This window comes from Rhinopithecus bieti, unplaced genomic scaffold (genome assembly GCF_001698545.2).
Source record: "Rhinopithecus bieti isolate Rb0 unplaced genomic scaffold, ASM169854v2 scaffold_6513, whole genome shotgun sequence".
NCBI classification, from domain to species: Eukaryota; Metazoa; Chordata; class Mammalia; order Primates; family Cercopithecidae; genus Rhinopithecus; species Rhinopithecus bieti.
The window spans coordinates 623,442-646,311 of NW_016805931.1; the positions used below are offsets into that span (position 1 = coordinate 623,442).

Below are 22,870 nucleotides of genomic sequence, written 5' to 3' on the forward strand. Positions count from 1 at the left end.
CTTTTCTTTTTTTTTTTTTTTTTTGGAGACAGGATTTTGCTCTGTTGCCCAGACTGGAATGCAGTGATGCAATCTCAGCTCACTGCAGCTTTGACCTGCAGGGCTCAAGCAGCCCTCCCACCTCAGCCTCCTAAGTAGCTGGGACTACAGGCATGCACCGCCAAATCTGGCTAATTTTTTTTTTTTTATTTTTTGTAGAGACAAGATTTCGCCATGTTGCTAAGGCTTGTCTTGAACTCCCAGGCTCAAGCAATCTGCCCACCTTGGCCTCCCAAAGTACTGGGATTACAGGCATGAAACATCATGCTGGCTGGCTTGGCTAATTTTTAAAGGAGCAATAGAGAAACCTGTTCAACTTTTCCAGTATTGCTATTGTTGAAGTATCTGCTATTAGCTTAAACAGAATTTGACATAAGGCAGCAGTTATTTTGTTTTTTGGGTTTTTTTTTTTTTTTTTTTTTTTTGAGACGGTTTCTCGCTCTGTCACTCAGGCTGTAGTACAGTGGTGCGATCTTGGATCGCTGCAGCCTCCACCTCCTGGGTTCAAGTGATTCTCCTGCCTCAGCCTCCCAAGTAGCTGGGATTACAGGCATGTGCCACCATGCCTGGCTAATTTTGTATTTTTAGTAGAGATGGGGTTTCGCCATGTTGGCCAGGCTGGTCTTGAACTCTTGAGCTCAGGTGATCTGCCCACCCTCGGCTTCCCAAAGTGCTAGTATTACATGCATGAGCCACCACACCCAGCCAAGGCAGCAATTCTTTTGATACATTTTTGATTACTTGATAAGAGTCACAAAAATATCAGTTTTCATAATGTTTATTCAAACGAAAAGTTGAGTAAATGAGAAAGTATGTGTTATTAAACAGCTTTTCAGAAAGACTGGTGAATGCATCTTTTATTTGTTAGCAGTTAAGTATTATATTTTTCCAGTGTAACTAGAAGAAATACATGCTCCAATATGGTGCCCATATTTTCCAAAGAATGTAAAAATATCACAGTATTTTGAGTAGATGTTATTAGTTTTATCAAAATGAAACCATTTCTATACTTTCTGAAATTACTAAATAAACATACTAGTTACTTAGAGTACATAAAGTGCTCATTTCAATAGTATGATATTTCTAGTCAGTGGTGTGTTCTTTTCAACAATGAATCAGATTTTCCTGAATTGAAGGGAAAATAATTTTGACCTTACTGGTTATTTAAATTATTTGTAAATGTAAGAAGCACATACCTATTCTATTAAAGTTAGTTCTGTAACTGTACATAAGATAACTGTGTACAGGCCTTTTTTGAAGAAGTGGGAAGACTCACATTTATGTATTTCTCCATCTTCCACCTTTATGGTTTGTAATGCAAAAATATTTAACCTGTTAATTTTTAGAACTACTTGCCTAAATGAACCATGTATTCTAAAATGTAAGAGGTGATTATATTAGTATTTATAAAATATTACAAAAGCTGTTCTAGAAAAGTGGTATGTTTGGCTCTCTCAATATCTTTTAGTAAGCAAATCGGCAAAAGGAATTCTTCAAAGTTTGCCTGGAATCCTTCAAAGTTTACATAATATCTTTATCATTGGTTACCTTTCTTGTTTCAGTTAAATTTTGGGTGATCCTCTTATTAGGCTGTCTCTTGATACATTATTTTAGTTAACTGATCAAATTAAATACATTAAAAGAGTACTTGATCAACATTTAAAGAGTTCCTATATTTTTAGTAATGTGAGGTATGCGTTGGATTGATAGGTATATAAAATAAGTTCCAATATGACTTGCCCTCCATGAAGACTTTAAGCCTAGATACTCCTAGATTTTAGCTCCTACTTTACTCTTGGCAAGTCCCTGCATCTCTCTGAGCCTCTGTTTCTTGTTTAAAATGGAGACAAAATATTGTTACGAATGTTGTGAATTGAAGATTTAGTATGTATTTAGTACAGTGAGTGGCATATGCTAAGCCCTCCGTAAATGGTGATCATTTCTAAACTTAAGGAATATATTTACATTCATACAAAGCAAGCAAGAAGCAATATATGGCCCAGTGCTAGAATATAAGTTCTGATAATTCTAGTTCAGGGAAATTTGAGATGATTCTGGACTAGATGGTTGTGGTTTAAGGCTTTATGGAGGAATGTAGGTGGGGCAAGCTCCAAAGGAATGGAATCAGAGTGGGGGTTATATTTTAACTTTCATGGCTAAAAAGAAAGAGTGATATTTTAGGAAACAGGAGGGGCTTTAGAATCAAGAATTAACATGTATTTGGAGTTCTTAGTTTTGCTAAAACAAAGGATTTATGTGAATACTTATAGATGAGAGACATAAGCTTATTAACTTGATTGCTAAATTGGGTGTTCAGTTCTGAGCCTCAGTATTTTCCATTTTTACCCTTATCTTTAGAAAACAATAGAGTTTACAACATGTCCAGTACACTTCTGTGTGGTGTGTGTTTGAGAAATAAAAGTTTCTTAATACACTTCTGCTGTGATGTATTATGCATTATAGTAGGTTTAAGGTACTTGTGTAAATTTATTTGGAAAACTACAAAATTGACATTTTTTTTCTCTCTTAGGGCTCCGCTGATCCTCTAAATAGTGCTTTCCATTTGACCTACAACATGGTTTTGAACTTACTACGTGTAGAAGAAATTAATCCTGAGTACATGTTGGAAAAATCCTTCTATCAGTTTCAGCATTATCGAGCAATTCCAGGAGTAGTAGAGAGTAAGTATAAAATACCGTAACAGAGCTTAATGTAGCTAGGAGACTAGCAAAATGTCTATATTATTGGCTGCTTTGGCTTTTTTTTGTAAGGTAAATTTTGGTTCATACGTAATGGACTGCACAACTGTAGTCTGGTCATTGTAACTGAATAGAACATTTCAAAATGAAGGAAAGAAAACGCTGGCAGGGAACTTTTCTATAGTTGGCTGAAATTTAGTATAATTCTTGTCTTGTGCATATATATCGTATAACTCATGGTCCTGAATAATGAAATAACACAAAGCCTAGTATTTTAAAACTTGACCTGTAAGAAGCACATGCGGCCGGGCGCGGTGGCTCACGACTGTAATCCCAGCACTTTGGGAGGCCAAGGTGGGTGGATCACGAGGTCAAGAGATCGAGACCATCCTGGCCAACATGGTGAAACCCTATCACTACTAAAAATACAAAAAAATTAGCGGGCTTGGTGGCGGGCTTCTGTAGTCCCAGCTGCTCGGGAGGCTGAGGCAGGAGAATCACTTGAACATGGGAGGCGGAGGTTGCAGTGAGCCAAGTTTGTGCCACTGCACTCCAACCTGGCAACAAAGTGAGACTCCTGACTCAAAAAGAGAATCACATGCATATTAACCTTGTTCTTTCACCATTTCTCATTATAAAAGAGTGCCCTGGCATAAGCCTGTGAATGTTTAGGGAAATACAATGCTTTAACTTGGATTAGAGTTTAGCTTTTTTGGAATTTTCAGTTCTTAATATTAAGGTAATGCTTACAAAAGCACAAAAAGTAAATGTCCTATGGTAATTATGTTCAAGTGGAATTGTACCTTGATTCCTACCTTAGAGGGTTGTTTGAGTAATGGTCATAAGAGCTGATTAAAAGCTAAAATGGAGGCAACGATTTAAACTACTGGTTTTCACTTGAATATGAAAAAAAATAAACCACTGGTTTGGATAAATCTTATAAAATATTGTGTGTAGTCATTGTAAAAGGAAAAGAAAATACGACAAAAGATAGAGGAAAGTTAAAATCATTTGTAATCTCACACAGAAATAGCTACCCAACCACTGTTAACACTTTGTAGTTTTCTATTTTCTTTTACGAATAAGTATGCTTTTTAAAGGCGAAATTAGATGTGAGGTTTTTGTAATAATGATACTTATACTGGTAATGATAATGCTTATAATTAATATCATTTGTTAAATATTTACCTTATGCCTAGCCTTTTATTAAATACTTTGTATTTAGTAACTCATTTATTCTGACTTTTAAAGTTTTAATTTCAGCCAGGTGTGGTAGTTCACGCCTGTAATCCTAGCACTTTGCGAGGCTGGGGCGGGCAGATACTTGAGGTCAGAAGTTCGAGGCCAGCCTGGCCAGCATGGTGAAACCCCATCTCTACTAAAAATACAAAAAAATTAGCCGGGTGTGGTGGTGGGCACCTGTAATCCCAGCTACTTGGGAGGCTGAGACAGGAGAATTGCTTGAACCTGGGAGATGGAGGTTGCAGTGAGCCAAGATTGTACCACTGCACTTCAGCCTGAGTGACAGAGTGAGACTCCATCTCAAAAAAAAAAAAAAAAAGTTTTAATTTCAAGAAAGCATGATTTTTAATGACTGAATAATATTTCCATTTTATAACTGTATCATGATTTATTTAACAAGACAAATTTGAGATTCCTTTCTTATGAGTATATAGGACAATTCCACTCTTATTTTACTTTATTTTAGATAGGGTCTTGCTCTGTCGCCTAGGCTGGAATGCAGTGGTACCATCACAACTCACTGCAGCCTCAATTTCCCGGGCTCAGTTCCTCCCAGCTCAGCTGGACTATAGGCATGTGCCGCCATGCCTGGCTAATTTTTGTATTTTCTGTAGATACAGGGTTTCACCATTAATAAAGTGATGAAAATAGATGTAGTAACCTCTCTAATTGATAAAAAAAATCAAAGATGACAGACAATTTCTTAAAATGTGAGCTGGATGATCTCAACACTCACCTTTAGTAAACTTCCATAAGCGGATTTTTGAATATATTTTTTAAAACCTTATAACATGACAAATGTATAATTTCAAATCATATTACATTCTATTAATTTTTTGTAAAAGTTATTAATAATACCCCTCGTGTTTGGCTGATAAACTATGGTCTTAGCAAAGAGATAGAAAATATGTTTCTAGTCTCACAGAACTATATTTTAAAAGAGCTATAAATCCCCTTATCCCACCAAAATTGTATTAATAATAAATTTTATTTTATTTTATTAAAAGTAAAATTAATAATAAAAAAGATTAACAAGGTTTAAATACACTTTGGATTTGAATGTGAATTAAGGAGGTATTAAAATCAAATTAGCAGTATTAATTTTACCTTATGGAAATTTCAGATGCTGTTACTGAAACAGGTGTGAGATTACAAGCTAGTTTAATACTTAAAAGGAAATTAAAGTATTCCTCCTAAGCAATTAGCACAGTCATGCATGAGTAGGATAATTGTACATACACACACAGTTAGCAGTTAGACTGGTTTGGAGACTGAATAACCAAGTGAAACAGAAGTGTGTATTGGTGCACCTACCTTTGTTTTGTTTCTTTTCTTTTACATTCTGATAAACAGTAAATTACTTTTAAAAGCATCCCTGGTACAGTGGAGGACAGAGGGGAAATTCCCGAGTATTATCCTGTTTTTTTAAAGCCTATTTTCTGACTTCTGGCTGGACCCAGAGATTGTTCAATATGACTTAGAACAAGATTCTACTACTCACTCAGTGAACTTAAACATTCCACCATTTCACTGAGAAATTAAAAAGAAAACCTTTTACCTCGGGAATGGGAGCCCCTTTCAGTTTTCAGGCCGAGAAAGTCACTTAAAATATAACCAAAGTCAAGTCTCAAGTCTCCTACCCTTGGAACTAAATAATTACCTTTTGAAGCCACTGTATAGCCAGTCACCGGTGTTATTTCTGTTAACCAATGAGAATTCCTGACACCTTTTGTAATCTAGCCCCTCTTCTAATTCATCCCTTTTTCCTTTATTTATTTATTTATTTATTTATTTATTTAGAGATGGAGTTTCACTCCTGTTGCCCAGGCAATGGCAAGAATGGCATGATCTCAGCTCACCGCAGTCTCCGTCTCCCGGGTTCAAGTGGTTTTCCTGCCCCAGCCTCCCAAGTAGCTGGGATTATAGGCATGCACCACCATGCCCAGCTAATTTTGTGTTTTTAGTAGAGATGGGGTTTCTCCATGTTGGTCAGGCTGGTCTCGAACTCCCAATCTCAGGTGATCCACCCACCTCAGCCTCCCAAAGTGCTGGGATTACAGGCATGAGCCACTGCACCTAGCCCTGATTCATCCCATTTTCTTCAGAAACTTGAGCCCCTCCTTTGTCTCTAGAGCACTTCCCGAACTTAGAAGTGTATCTCTGGCTGCAGTCCTCAACCTTGGCCCAAAAAACTGTTAATTTTGCCTCGGTTTCTTACATTTAGGTAGACATTTCCATCTCATGTCCTCTGTCTCCTCAGTCCCCAGCTTTTGTGTTTTGTTTTGTTTTTTTCAATGTGGTTCTGACTTACTTTTTAAAAGGATTGTGAGTAACATGATCTTTGCTCTCTGGCCTCTGGATACTTGTATCTACTTGGAATTGAATTAGCCCTGCATTTCTCTACCTCTGGTTTTAAAGGGGCAAGCTGTTTTTCTAACCTCCTGAAACCAGTAAGTAAAAATACTGTCCAAAATATAACATACTTGTTATTGGAAGAGGTAGGAACTTGATTGATGAAAGAGAAATAAGGGAATTGAAACACCTGTAGTACAGTTTGCAGAGCTGAGTGTTGCGATCAAACAGAGCATGTAGTATGAGAGAATACATCCTGAATGCAGTTCATTCCTATTTTCACTCATTACTTGCAGGAATATACTTCTTTTGTTGCAGATACTACTAGAGCCTTTTCAAGGCACTGGTATTATTTTACCACCTTAAATATACCAAAATTAAAATGTGGGCTGTTGTCTTTGGAAGTGTAGAATTGGTAGAATGTTTTATACATTATAACAAATAGATGGCTCACATACATGAGATGTTTTTCATTTTGATTTATCTAATCAACAGTACATTTTTCAGTGAGCCATAAGAGTAGAGGTCCTTGGATTGTACTCTACCCTTACTGAAGAGAAAAATGCATACTTAATCTTAGTCTTTTTATTTAGTTTCATTAATAATGCCAGTGGTAATAGAAAGAGCTGTGCAGTTAGATGAGGGTTTGAATCAAGGCTACCTGGGCCTTAGTTTGTTTATGAAGTTGGGATAATATCTAGTTCATCCAAGTTCTAAGAACTAAATGAGATAATCTATGTTAAATGCTCAGTAAGTACTTGTTGCAAAAACTGATAGTATTGCCATAGAGCAGTAAAGCAATCTATGCTTTTACTTGTAAAATTTGCTTAGTTCTGAGCATGGCAGTTCATTTCCCAGTCGCTCCCAGGCTTATCTATTGTACACACTATTATACACTATATTGTATGCTATAAATATGTCTTGGCAACCACCATCTCTCATCTGCCTCTAAAGGAAGAAATTGGTTGCAAGCTGTCTTAAGAGTTTATGGGCATGTTTTACATGCTATCTTCTGAAATTCTGAGGCTTTCCTATGGCGATGACCCATGGGGTCTTCTCATTTGCACTGTGGTTAAACCAGCTTCTTATACTAAAGTTCCTCAACTGTCTGATGGGGGTGGAAGAGATACTATCCTTAAGTTAATTTGCTTCATAGTGGCACTCTCACAAGCAAGTTGCCTCATTAATTTATGTCTTTGTTTTCTATTCTAATTTGTTACATGTATATTATCAATTTTGAAAGACGTAAAACCAGTTTTTTTTTTTTTAACATGAGAAAAGATTAAAGAAACTGATTTTTGTTTGTTTAATTTGGAGAAAAAAGACTGTACCTAAAGTTAATAATTTTCTGGAGTGATATGTGGCTGTAGTTAGAGTCCTGGATACAGAATAAATGTGACTTCTTAAAATATCTTTCAAACTTTTGACTCTAGTTAAATAGTCTGAGCACTGAAGTGATTTGGAGTGATATAAAAAGAATCTTTCTGGATGCTTCCTTGTTAAAACCCCATAGAAATTTCCTTATATCATTTTCTTCAATTCCTCCTGTCTGTGCTGCCTTTAGTGCTCACCTGATTCCTACAAATATAATGTTATATGTAACTCTGGGCGGGGCAGCAGGATCATCATTTCAGTGTGCAGTCTTCATTTTCATGTAACTCTTAATGACTTTAGTCTGTCAAATATTCTTTTATAGGGTTTAATTTTTTTTTCCTGATAATGTTTACTGCCATAATGTATGTTGTTTCGGATGGTATTCTAGTCTTTAATGACTGAAGTACAGCTCCTGTAAGCAGTGATGCAGTTCATTTAAAAAGAACCAGGATGATACCGTGTGCCCAAGGCAGTACAAAAGACTAGAACTTAGAGCTCTAGGAACAGTCTGTGAAAAGGTTGATGATAATAATAAACATAATAATACAGGAGCAATATCCTTCTGTTTACCGTGAGCAATACTGTTAGCTAAGTATATTCTATGTCTTTTGTCAGTCCTTTTTCCCCCCAAAAGGAAAGCTTTGTGGGGTTATGTGCACTATGATTATCCTCATTTTGCAGATTAAGAAACCGAAGCACACAGGTTACATAGAACAGTTTGATACAGATCAGTGGAGTAGAATTGTGAGTCCAGAAGTAAACCTATACATCTGTTGTCAGTTGATTTTTCAACAAGTAGTGCTGAAACAACAGAATTGTAACATGCATAATAAAGTTGCACCCTTACCTCACACCATATACAGAAAGTAACTCAAAATAGATAAAGCTCTCAATATAAGAGCTAAAAATTTAAAACTTTTAGGAAAAAACATAGGTGTGAATTTATGTAATTTTGGATTTGGCAGTGATTTCTTAGCTGTGACACCAAAAGCATGAACAACAGAAGAAAAAAATAAATTGGATTTTATCAGAATTTAAAACTGTGGGGGGGGGGGTGTGTATTTGTTTATGGTTTTGGCTTATAATTTTATATCCTTTCTTATTTATAGTCTTGTTAAAATGTTAGGGCACAGTAGGCCTTAGAAATTAGATTATTTTAAACCTAGTTTTGTTTTTTATTTATTTATTTTAAGGCAGAGTTGTTTCTTTTTCTTTTCTTTCTTTTTTTTTTTTTTTTTTTTGTTTTTGGCCTTTTTGTCTTAGATCTGTTCATAATACATTTTTTGATTTATTTTGTCTTCTTATAGTTCATAAGACCACCATTTTAAAGAGGGTTCTGTCTTATATCTTGGAGGAAGAAATGTTATAGAGATCCAAAAATTTTAAATAAATGGGCTTTCTTGGGTTTTTTTACTCTATTAGTATTAGATTATGTATTTTTTGTTTAATTATATATAGTTTGTGAATTATTATCCATCTAATTAAAGTCGCTATAAAAGGTCCAGGAGGACAGATTTGGGGAACTTTTGGATAGCTAAATATGAAGATACTTTATTATGAAGGAAATTTATTTGTTGAGGAAGATGGTGTATTCCATCTCTGTGGGGACAAAAGCTCTTGTTGTTTAGGACCTTTTTAGACTTTGTCTTATATTTTTTTTATCTATTTTTAAAAATATTCTTTGTGGCCGGGCGCGGTGGCTCAAGCCTGTAATCCCAGCACTTTGGGAGGCCAAGATGGGCGGATCACAAGGTCAGGAGATCGAGACCATCCTGGCTAACACGGTGAAACCCCGTCTCTACTAAAAAAATACAAAAAACTAGCTGGGCGAGGTGGCAGGCGCCTATAGTCCCAGCTACTCGGGAGGCTGAGGCAGGAGAATGGCGTGAACCCGAAAAGCAGAGCTTGCAGTGAGCTGAGATCCGGCCACTACACTCCAGTTTGGGCGACAGAGCGAGACTGCGTCTCAAAAAATATATATATATATTTTTTGTAATAAACTGATAATGTGTTGTTGTTTTTTTTGAGTTTTGTGAGCTACTCACACACACACACACAAATCAGACCTAAATAGGAAGTTGTAAAAATTACAATTTGTTAACATTTTTGGAGGCCTAACTGGTGACTGGTGTCTAAAATTTTGGAGGCCTTAACTTGTAACTAGTTGGGTTAGGAGTGGGGGTAGTCTTGGGGACTGAACTCTCAACCTGTGAGACCTGATGCTGTCTCCAGGTGGATAATGCCAAAATTAGAGGACATCCAGCTGACATCCACTGCTTGGTGTGTGGGAAAGAAAAACCCTCACACATTGAGTCACAGAAGGGTGCTTCTGCGTTAGTTACTGTTATGTGACATAAAAAATACAAAAAATGCTGGGCATGGTGGTTATGCCTGTAATCCCAACACTTTGGGAGACCAAGGCGAGTGGATCACTTGAGGCCAGGAGTTCGAGACCAGCCTGGCCAACATGGCAAAACCCCGTCTCTACTAAAAATACAAAAAATTAGCTGCACGTGGTGGCGCACACCTGTAATTCCAGTTACTCAGAAGGCTGAGGTAGGGAATAGCATGAACCCAGGAGGCAGAGGTTGCAGTGAGCCGAGATTGTGCCACTGAACTCTAACCTGGGCAATGGAGCAAGACTGTCTCAAAAAACATTTTAAGAAATAATAAAAAATATATTAAAAACACTTATTTTTTGGAGGCAGGGTCTCTGTTGCCTAGACTGGAGTGCATTGATACAATCATATCTCACTGTAGCCTCAACCTCCTGGGCTCAAGGAGTCCTCCAACGTCAGCCTCCCAAGTAGCTAGGACTTCAGGTGTGTACCATCACACCAACCTAATGTTTTATTTTTGTAGAGATGGAATCTCACTGTCTCTCCCAGGCTGGTCTTGAACTCCTGAGCTCAAGCTGTCCTCCTCCTGCCTCGGCCTCCCAAGAGTGTTGGGATAATGGGTGTGAGCCACTGTGCCTAGCCGAAAAAACACTTGCGTTTCTTAAAACACGTTACCTCAAAAGAAAATCTTTCTTTTTTACCTGATAGAATGGTCCTAACACCAGGGCTACAACTACAAATGCTAAAAAGATCATTCCTAAACAGAAAACTGCAACTATATATTTAACCCTTTTATCAAAATTCCTAAGAGCCATATAGGATGAATTGTACCTTCATCCCATCTGACAAAATAGACTGAAAATCAATACTACTAGTTGCCTAATTATAAAAATGGCACTAGTTCTATACCTGTATAACCTTATCACGTCTAAACAGAGATACAATGTGGAGGAGATAGTGCTAGGCTACTGTTGCTGCCTAAAATCTAGACCATCATTGTGGTCAATTCTAATGTCCCTTCCATAGATTTAAAAAAAAGGAAGGGTATTTAAAAACTATAGGTTTTATAGGTCGGGTGTGGTGACTCGCACCTGTAATTCTAGCACTTTGGGAAGCCAAGGCAGGTGGATCACTTGAGGTCAGGATTTCAAGACCAGCCTGGCCAACATGGTGAAACCCCCATCTCTACTAAAAATACAGGAATTAGCTGGGCATAGTGGCTCATGCCGATAATCCCAGCTACTCAGGAGGCTGAGGCAGGAGAATCACTTAAACCTGTGAGGCAGAGGTTGCAGTGAGCCAAGACTGTCTCAAAAAAAAAAACACAAACGAAAGGCTGGGCTCGGTGGCTCACATCTGTAATCCCAGCACTTTGGGAGGCCAAGGTGGGCGGATCACGAGGTTGGGAGATCGAGACCATCCTGGCTAACATGGTGAAACCCCATCTCTACTAAAATACAAAAATTAGCTGGGCATGGTGGTGGGCGCCTGTAGTCCCAGCTACTCGGCAGGCTGAGGCAGGAGAATAGCATGAACCCAGGAGGCGGAGCTTGCAGTGAGCCAGGATCGTGCCACTGCACTCTAACCTGGGTGACAAAGACTCCATCTCTTAAAAAAAGAAAAAAAAGGCTATTGATTTTAAAAATGGAATTATACATTTTAAAAATCCAATATTAATACCTCTAAAGAAGCTCAAAACAAAAAAATTATATCCTAGTTCAATTATACCAAATGCCTAAAAATATAGAACTATTTGCCAAGATGTCTCCTACTTTTACAACGAGACAAGATCAAATAAAAGCCTACAAACCTGCATGGCCTCAGCCTAAGAGACATATTCATACCATTTAATGGTAGACTGATCTAATTAATAACTAAATACAAGTCTAATAATACACCAATATCTTTGAAATGATATATCCTGTTAATATGAGATCCCTATTAACAAAAAACCAGGGTGTGGCCTGTGATTTATTGGTTGGTTTTTGTCCATGGTTCCTGATTTATAACTCCCATAGCCTTTGTATAGTCTTTTGTTATAATGCTGGGTCAGAAGCAGGTCCCAGAAGATAGAATTTCTCTCTGATCTGCTGCTGCCTTCCTTTCACCTGCTGCTTTTTATCCCCAAGGCAAGAATCATCTCCAGCTTTTCTGTTTTGGAGACCGACCTAAAAAATTTCTCTGATCTACCTTGTCTGAATTTAGGTCACAAGACACCCATTTCAAAAGAGATCCTGCCTCCTACCTTGGAGGAAGAAATGCTATACAGAAAGGTGCAAAAAAAAAAAAAAAAAAAAAAAAAAATTTTTAATGGGCAAGATCTGGTTGGGTTTTCCCACTCAGTCTATTAGTAATAGATTGTAACCCACCACGTTTCTTCGCAGTTGTCAGTCATGTCTATCCAATAAAGCCTCCATAAAGGGCACAAGAGGACAGGGTTGGAGGAGTTTTTGGGTAGCTGAACACATAGAGACTTACAGGAAGGTGGAAAGTAAACAAAAACCGCAACTACACTGGCACCAACCTAATAGAAAAAATCCTGTGTCTTGGATATAATTTAAATAAGATATGTAATTTTTCAATTTTGTACATGTGTTCTATTTACAGAGGTAAAGAATTCAGAAGAACAGTATAATAAAATAGTAATTCCCAATGAAGAAAGTGTGGTTATCTATTATAAGATTAGACAGCAGCTTGCCAAATTGGGTAAAGAAATTGAAGAATATATTCACAAACCAAAATACTGCTTACCTTTTCTACAACCAGGTCGTTTGGTAAAGGTATGTCATTGTTTCTTCATAAAATACTTGAATAATTCAATATTTAAACATATTTTTGTTAAAGATTCTAATTTATTTTTTATCCTGATAAAATGCTTCCTGCTACAATAATTGATTTATATTAATCATATTATTTTACCTGTTTCACATGGCACTAACTTAGGGGCTTATGCAAAGGCCTTTTAATCACCACTGGTTTTTATTTTGGGGACTATAAATTGAAGTAGATAGTTTTGGGATTAACATATAAAATATTTCTAGTTATGAAATGCTAACTATAACTTCATATAACTATATTCATGTAGCTATTCATATAACTATATTAAAAATAAGGCAATTTTAAGTTCTGGATGAATTCATTAGATATAAAATATTTATATCCTTGGAACATACTGTCATTTCGGCATTCATTTGCCAACTGAGAGATTCCTGTTATTGCTGTTCTAGGGGCAATTTCTAAAATGAAATTTGTCATTGATTTTTTTTCCTGCAGGGTTAATACCTTGTTTCTTAAATTTAGCAATGCTTTTGCAAAAGATATTTTATCAGAAAATTCAGAAGGCTTTATTAGTCTAGAATGTAGGTACGAAAGACTGAAATTGCCTTGTATATATACATTTGATCTTGCTTACTTGCTTTTCTTTTTAGGTAAAGAATGAAGGAGATGACTTTGGCTGGGGAGTAGTGGTGAATTTCTCAAAAAAGTCAAATGTTAAGGTAAACTGTTGTCTTTAAACTAGAATTGTATATCAATTTTTAGTGAAATGTTTTTTCAGGCTTATGAAATCGGTCTAAGAAGAAATAATATTACCTAAAGAGAAGCAGTAATAAATTCTGCCATGAGGAATGAATTGTTGGAATACACCCGGCTAATTTTTGTATTTTTAGTAGAGATGGGGTTTCGCCATGTTGGTCAAGCTAGTCTTGAACTCCTAACCTCAGGTGATCCACCCGTCTCGGCCTCCCAAAGTGCTGGGTTTACAAGTGTGAGCCATTGCACCCAGCCAGTCCTTTATGTTTTCTATGTATCGCCTCAACCATGAGAAAACTGTTAAATGGTGGTAGTGCTTTCCTTCCACTCCCCAAATCCCCCTGACACACACACACACACACACACACACACACACTCAGAGAAACACATGCATTATTTTCATGTAGCTATGATCTTCCTTGCAGGAGGTGAGGTTAACTGGACAGAGTAGTCTTTATTTAAGCCTCTCTGACAGCTATTAAATTCTCTTTTTATGTGGAGTTGAAGTGTGACATTGAATGCTAAATACAGTGGTTTCATGGACATTTATGTAACCCAAGATGGAAAAGCTAGCGTGCCTTTGCCAGTTTACTCATTCCATAACTTGTCTATAAGAGAATTTTGCTAGGGCAGAATATTTTTACCTGTACTGAAGTGCTGTAGATTCCTTTCATGCTAGGTTTTACATTTTTTGTTTCTTTTTTTAAACAGTTCTATGGAGATGATATGCACACACTGTAAAATTTTCCCAGTTAGGGTATATGACTCAGTGACATTTAGTATATTCGCAGATATGTGCAGCCATCAATCACCACAGTCAATTCCAGAACATTTTCATCATCTCAAAAAGAAACCTATGTCATTCACCTATCCTTCCATATCCCCCAGAAGTAGAGAAGATTTCCATCTGTTCCCGGTGTGTTGAATGTTTTTCTCATGAAAGATAAATATTTTGTCAAATATTTCTTACGTGCCCATTGAGATGATCATGTGATTTTTGCGTATTCTGATACGATATATTACATTAACTGGTTTTCAGATGTTAATATGACTGGATTTCCGAGATAAATCCCAGTTTGTCATGATATATTATTCTCTTTATGTATCGGGATTCAGTTGGTAGTATGTTTTTGAAGATTTTTTATGCCACTATTCATAGGAAATGTTGGTTTATTGTTTTCTTGGTGGCATCTTTGTTTGGGTTTGGTATTAGGGTAATGCAGGCCTCATAGGATGAGTTAGGAAGTGTTCCCCTTTTCTTTCATTTTTTGGAAGAGTTTTTGAAGAACTGGTATTAAATTTTTTTTCCCCAATATCTTCATGACATTCAAAACTTTTAAAATATTTGGTAGAACTTGGCAATGAGGCCGCTTCGGCCTGTGCTCTTCTTTATGGGTAGTTTACTTAGAGATTACTAAGTCAATCTCTACTTGGTATGGCGTGTTCTTCAAATTTTCTGTGATTTACTGATATACAGTTATTCATAGTATTGTTTTTTAATCCTTTTTATTTTTGTATGGTCATTAGTAGTGTCTCTTTCATATCTGACCTAGTCGTTTAAATCTTTCATCTGGGTAAAGTTTATCGATTTTGTTAATCTTCTCAATGAGCTTTTGGTTTTACTGATTTTTTTCCCTCTGTTTTTCTGTCTCTATTTCATTAGGTTATGCCCCATCTTTTTAATTTCCTTTCTTCTGACTATAGGTTTAGTTTGCTGTTCTTTTTTCAATGTGTTAAGGTAGAAGATTAGGTATTAACTTGAGATACCTCTTCTTTTTGAATAGAGCTTTTACAATTATAAATTTCCCTCTACAGGTGCTTTAGCTGTATTCCATAAATTTTAGTATATTTTATCATTTTCATTAATCTCAAAATATTTTCTAATTTCCCTTTTGATTTCTTCTTTAACCCATTGGTTATTTAGGAGAGTGTTAATGTTCACATATTTGTTAATTTTCCAAATTTTTGTCTTTGTTATTTCTAATTTTGTTTTTGTCAAGAATGTACTTGGAATTCTTTCAGTAGTTTTGAATTGTTCTAAGCTTGTTTAATGGCCTGACATGGTCTGTCCTGCAGAATGTTCTGTGTGCAGTTGAAAGGAATGTGTATTCTGCTGCTTTAAGGTGGGATGTTTTATAGATGTCCTTTAGGTGTAGTTGGTTTAGAACTTCTTTTAGAGTGTTGTTCAGGTCTTCGACTTCTTTCTTTGCAGACTGTTCTGTCTGGTTGGTCTATTATTATCTATTCTTGAAAGTGGAGTATTGAAGTCTCATAACTATTATTGTTGTATTGTCTATTTTTCCCTTCATTTCTGTCAGTTTTTGCTTCATGTGTTTTCAAGCTCTGTTAAAATGTATTTTGTTTTGTATCAGCATAGCTATTTGAGCTCTCTTTTTATTTTTCTTTGCATAATATTTTTTCCCATTTTTAAATTTTCAGTCTTGTTTATATCAGTAAGTTTAAAGTGTGTGTCCTGTACACAGCATACACAGCAGTTGGATTTTGGTTTTTTTTTAATCCAATCTGAAAATCTGTTCCTTTTTTGGATTGCTTAATCTGTTCACATTGAGTTTCATTACGGATGTGGTTGGTTTAGCAGCTGCCATTTTAATTTTTGTTTTCTGTGTCTTGTGTCTTTGTTTTATCTTCTTTTACTGCTTTCTTTTGCATCATGTGAATTTTTTCTAATGTGGCATTTTAATTTTTTAAAGATTTCATATACATATGCATGTATGTATGTGTGTATACATGTATATATATGTATATGTATATAGCAACAGAGAGAGAGATTTTCTTAGTGTTTGCTGGGGCTTTCCATATACATATTATTAGAATAAGCTTTAGATTTACACTGACTTAATTCCAGTGTGATATAGAGGTGTTATTTCTATATAGCTCTATTCCTTTTTCTCTCTTTTCATGGTTATACATATTACATCTATAAATGTTACAAATCCAGCAATATATTATTATGATTAATACTTTATGTACTTTTAAAAAATTATTTATTTATTTATTTATTTATTTATTTGAAATGAAGTCTACTGTGTCGCCCAGGCAGGCTGGAGTGCAGTGGCACAGTCTCAGCTCAGGGAAATCTCCGCCTCCCAGGTTCAGATGATTCTCCTACCTCAGCCTCCCAAGTACCTGGGATTATAGACTCACGCCACCACACCCAGCTAATTTTTTGTATTTTTAATAGAGATGGTGTTTCACCATGTTGCCAGACTGATCTCAAACTCCTAACCTCAGGTGATCCGGCTGCCTCAGCCTCCCAAAGTGCTGGGATTATAGGTGTGAGCCACCATGCCCGGCCACTTTTTATTACTTTTAAAGCTTATAGAAGAAAGGAAAGCACGTGTGTATATATCGCTTTTGTTTATACTTTTATTTCTATCTTTTATAATTATATAATTATCTTTACCAGTCTTCTTTATTTTGTTATGTAGTTTCAAATAAATGTCTAGTATTACTTGATGTTAGCCTGTAGAACTTTTTGTGTTTCTTATAAGGTGGGTCTGCTAGAAACAGATTTTCTCAGTTTTTAGTCTATCTGAGAATGTCTTTATTTTGCCTTCATTTTTGAAAGGTAACTTTGCTGGATATAGGATTCTTGGTTAACAGTTGTTTGTTTTTTTTCTTTGAATATGTCAGCTCATTGCTTTCTGGCCTCCATTGTTTCTGCTGAGAAGTTTTCGCAGTTAGTCTTGTTGAAGTTCCCTTGTAAGAGATTCATGTATTTTTCTCTTGCTGCTTTCAAGATTTTCTCTTTTTGGTTTGGCTTTCCGCACTTTTATTATAAATGTATCTGCATAGAAAGTGACTGAACTTTTTTGCCTTTATCCTACTTGAACTTTATTGAATTTTCTGGCTATATAGATGAATTCTCTTTTTTTTTTTTTTTTTCAGTAAATTTTGAGAAGTAAATTTTCAGCCACTATTTCTGTTTTTGTCTTGTCATCTTTAGCGACAGACTCTCACTCTGTCACCCAGGTTAGAGTGCAGTGGTGCAATCATGGCTCCCTGCAGCCTCAAACTCCTGGGCTCAAGCAATTCTCCCACCTCAGCCTCCTGAGTAGCTGGGACTACAGGTGTGCACCACCATGCCTGGCTAACTTTAAACAATTTTTGTAGAGACCAGGTCTCATTATATTGCCCAGGCTGGTTTCAAACTCCTAGGCTCAAGCAATCCTCCCGCCTTGGTCTCTCAAAGTGCTGGGATTACAGGTGTGAACCACTGTGCCCAGGCCGTTACTTCTTTGAATATTTTTCTGCTCCTTTCTCTAAACCTCTCCTCTGGAACTTCCATTATGGGTATGTTGCACTTAATGGTGTCCTAATTCCTCTGAGGCTTGGTTCATTTTTATTTGTTTGTTCTTGCTCTGTGCTTTGGATTGCATAATCTCCATTAATAGTCTATCTTCAAATTCACTGGTGATATTATCTGTCAGTTCAGATCTACTGTTGGGCCCCTGTAGTAATTTTCCTCACTTCAGTAAATAGGCTTTTAAACTCCAAAATTTGCTTTTGGTTTCTTTTTATATTTTCTATTTTTTCATCGATATGGTCTATTTGATACAACATTGTTATTGTACCTTTTACTTCATTAATTGTGATTTCCCTTGATTCTTTGAATATATTTATAGTGGCAACTTTTAAGTCTGTTTACCCTAACATCTGATCACTATTATAGGCAGATTCTGTTGCCTACTTTTTCCCTGTTTTATGGGTCATAACTTTCCTGTTTCTTTGCATGTCTCTTTTTTGATAATATGTTGTAGTAACTCTAGGTATTGCCCTCCCTGCCTCCACCTCTTGCAGGCCACTGTTGTTATTTCCTTGTTTGTTTATTTAATGTTGGGCTGGATTGTTTGATAGAAGTCTCTACGTCTTACCTCCTATAGTGTTTAGCCTTTTAGTTTGTTTCTGGGATAGAGTTGGGGGTCACAGCCCTGGTTATGCCCACAGTCACCCTGAGATGACAGTGGTTTGGACAGGGGTCTCTATGACTTTACCTTTCTCTGGGCATACCCAACTGTTAAGCTCTATTAGCAGGAGGACTCCTCCCATTATCATTTTTAAAACCAGGTTCTCTTCTGCAAACTCTCTGCTATACAATTTAGCCTATATCTCCAAGGAATACGGATCTACCAGTTGTATTTCACCACAGCCTCTGCTGTTTCTGAAAGTTAATCTTAGTCTTGAATTTCCTCAGGCTCTGTTACAAATAAAATCTGGTCCTTTGGGAAGATATTAAGAGTTGTCTGTTTTAAGGCCTATTTCTTCACCCAGGCAAAATCTCTGAGTCAAAATTCTAAAATTGGGGGTAGGGACAATGCACACTTTTCTCTGAGTAACATCCCCGCTTTAAAAGCTGGGGAATAGGTGGAGGGTTGGGGTGGTAGCCTCAGGTATTTTCATCTTGCCTCTCCCAACATGGACCCATTGCCTTATGAACCAGGGGAAGGGCTGTTGGGGCCCTTTTTCTCAACAGTACCACACCAAGATAGAGCCTCAGGCCAACCAGTAGAGGCTAGGTAAATGAAAGGGAGCCTCTACCTTTCAGCCTTACTTGCAGAGGACTTAGCAGCAGCAACAGGTAGGTGGGAGGAGGATGAGAAATGTTCACATCCTGCCCCTCCTAAAAGTTAGCCCTCTTCAACTAAGAGCTGCAGGGATACTGAGCCCTTCTGTATTTTTGGCTTCACCAGTCTGGAGTTTCTGCTTCAGTGAAGTGGGAAGAGTGAGGGAGGGAGCAGTCTTTGTTCAGATATCAAAGACTTTAATGAATTTTAGAGGTTTTTTTTAGACTAGATCTTTCTTCACTTGATATATTCCCTTACGATGTTTCCAGAAACTTTAAATGATTGGTTTTTCATAATTTTTTCCAGTTGCTGGGGAGCAGGCTTGTGGATCACACTGTCATGCTCTGGTAGTCTGAGGTTCAGGAGAGAAAAATTATAGCTAACATAATTACAAGTATGCATACACACACAGAAGACATATTTTTAAAAAATTACTTGCCTCTTTTGATCCTAAATTCATTCATGTGACTGTCTAACTATAAAGGTAGAATCAGTTGATGAGAGTTCTTTTAGGCAAAGATAAAATGAGGGTTAGAGAGGAGCACATTCATTTTTTTCTGTTTCTATTGATGTCACTGAAACTAATTTTTCCATTTCACTACTTGAATTTGTTCACGAAAATGTGAAGTACATTTTTATTAATTTTGGGATCTAAGTCAGAATACAAATCCAAAGATTTTTGTGGCCAGTAGAGCTTGCCAGAGGCAGAGGGTGTATACAAACCAACAAAGAAAACTTAGAAGCATTTTAAATAAATAAAAATGTAATTGTACTTGTCATTGTTATTTTAAATTGCTTGTTTCTTTGCATTCTACAAGCTTGGGATTACCAAATTGTGTTTTAATTAGGTAATTTCAGTTTGTAGCCAGAAATTAGCCACACTTTAAAAGGAATAAAGAAAAGCTGGGAAAACAAGTTCAGTCATACTGTTAAGAAGTAAAATTAGGACTTATAAACAAAATCTAAATTAAGATAATAGCAGACTTAACTAGTTGTCTGAAAGTTGACATTGATCCGTCTTTACAGAGTGCAAAACTAAAGCAAGTTAGCTAAGAAAAAATTAATAATCTTAGGAAATACCTTTAACAGCAAATTTTCATTTAATGTTAAAATGTAGAAGGTTTCCTAGTGTTTCCATAGTAACACTTGAGAATATTTCCATAATGCTATAAGTTGGTTTTAGTAGCTCTGCATAAATAGATGATTATGTATGATACACTTGAGTTAAAATAGTCACTTCTGTGATTGTTGTGTCTTACAGAGAGTATTAAATTTATTAATGAAATCTACAAAATTGGAACCAAATCCAGCAACAGAGTTATCTAGAAACATTAAAGATTGCTCATATGCCTGTGGGGTTTTTTGTTCAGATACTCACATCTTCCTAACACTTTGGAGCTAATTCATCTATCAAATTGTGTTATGCATCTTATTCAGAGGGTTTTTTTCCTCCTCTGTAAAGCTAATATGATAATCATTGAGTCTTCTTATAATCATTGGCTCCTTAGGAAGACTTGATAGTTGATCGTAGCTATTTGTTTAGCTCATTGTTTGTAAAACTCATTTCATAATGACTGAACACAATCTTTGCAGATAAAAATAATCTAATCAAAATACTATCTTCATCTTTGCTTTGTGTTTAAACTAAGGAATGTTTTGCAACTTCCTTTAACCACATTTTGAACTAACGTATGCTGAGAAAAGTTAGTTTTCTTTCGTATTGTAATAATAGAGTGTATGCTTTCTTTGAGGAAATTTGAACTCGATTTAAAATAATTGTGATTTCTTTTTTCTTCAGCATTTGGAAATACGTTTTCTTGTTAAACTATTGGTAGTTCATTGCAGAAATAGGTTGTAGAAATGGATTCATTATCATCTATTGACAGATTTTCATTTTTTTAGTAGGAACTGTCCTGGGTGGAGGCCACATAGTCAAGTCATTGCCATATAACTTTCCTTTTTTGTATTTTATGCAAAATAGATTATTTAAATATTTTAAAAAACAATTCTGTACTGAAAAAATATCTTCTATTATTGCTTGAAAGATACAACTCAAACATACATTATCATAGTGTAGAAGTTGTGGTGAGATCTTAGTAGTTGTTAGATCTTCAGAATTATAGTTTTATTACAGAATATTAAAGACTAAAAGACAGTAAAAATTGGAACCACATTATAGAAATGCTAGCATAATAAGCAATAAAATAATCTCTTCTCTATCTTTTATGTTATTTAGAGTGATTTGAAGATACAAATTAATTTTCTGACACTGAAAATTTTAGTTTCTTAACATTATTAGAAACATTCTGTGACACACTTGACAGTGCTTGTACTATTAAATTAGAATTTATAAATACAAAATTTATAAATACAAAGTTATTTCTGTGTTTTCTCATCCAGTGGAAGATGTTGAATCCAGAGAGACAGTTTTCGTTTCATAAAATAAATATGTATTACACAGTTTGTGTCAGTCATAATGCTAAATGCTGAAAAAATAGTTCCTGTACAGATGGAACTATTTATGGGCCAGTTTCTTAAGAATGAATGAACATCTTCTGGTTTTTTTTTTTAGCCTAACTCTGGTGAACTGGATCCTTTGTATGTAGTTGAAGTACTTCTTCGCTGTAGCAAAGAGAGCTTGAAAAATTCAGCTACAGAAGCTGCAAAACCAGCTAAACCTGATGAGAAAGGAGAGATGCAGGTTTGTGCATAACTTTCTGTCTTCAGATTTCAGATATTCTGTAACTTACTTATAATCACCAAAGTTCTCCAATGGGATGGTAATGAACATACTATCATGATCTCTAAATCAGAATTTTTCAAGATATTTTAAGGTATATTTAAGGTAAAGCTTTCTAACTTATCAGTAGGATAATTAATGAGATTTGTTTTATTTTTCTTTTATCAAGTTACAACAAGATAAATCGTGACAAAGTGAAAGAAAAAGTATTCAGTCATTGAAATTTTACATGAAGCTGGATTTTACCAGGGCTGTAAAGATTTTTCGTTGTCTTTGCTTGTGACTGAGTAATTTTACAGTTTGAATCCATTCATGCTGTTTATTTCCCATTCCCATGGAAATATAGGCAGTCCTGATTTAGGATTTTTTGACTTTACAACAGTGCAAAAGCGATAATCATTAAGTATTATAGAACATTAATACATTAATGAGATATTTGACATTTATTACAAAATAGGCTTTGTGTTAGATGATTTTGCCCAAATGTAAGCCAGTGTAAGTGTTCTTAGCACATTTAAGGTAAACTGCACCAAGTTATGTTTGGTAGATTAGGTGTTCATGTATGAAATACGTTTTTGACCTAACAATATTTTCAGCTTACAACTAATTTATCAGAACATAACCCAATTTTAAGGAGGAGGCTCTGTAATGACTGAAGCATTATTTTAACAATGAAAAATTTCTACCTAAGTTTCCTTAGTTAAAATCATTTAATTTACATGTGCTTTTATTAAATGTAAAATGTGGCGTATTGGATAGGTCTTTTACAAAAAGTCATTGCAATGAAATTTGTTATTATGAGATTGGTTTGTAGAAAGTAAAATCTGCCACTGTAGTATCATAAACTTCTTCTTTGGATTGATAAATTACGGGTTTTGGAGTTAGCAGTATTTTTAAAAAGGCAATTCACCGTAACATTTTAAAATGATGATTTAAATGTTTATTTATAATTCTGAATATTACCTAAAC

At 35.7% G+C, this 22,870-nt stretch overlaps 1 protein-coding gene across 1 annotated transcript in view; it reads left to right on the top strand.

Moving 5' to 3' along the window:
• MTREX (Mtr4 exosome RNA helicase) overlaps positions 1-22,870 on the top strand; it is a 127,634-nt gene that overhangs the window by 60,829 nt on the left and 43,935 nt on the right. The window contains 4 exon segments of the mRNA XM_017874186.1: positions 2,570-2,720; positions 12,653-12,825; positions 13,474-13,542; positions 21,734-21,862. Of these exon segments, the coding sequence (XP_017729675.1) occupies positions 2,570-2,720; positions 12,653-12,825; positions 13,474-13,542; positions 21,734-21,862 (522 nt within the window).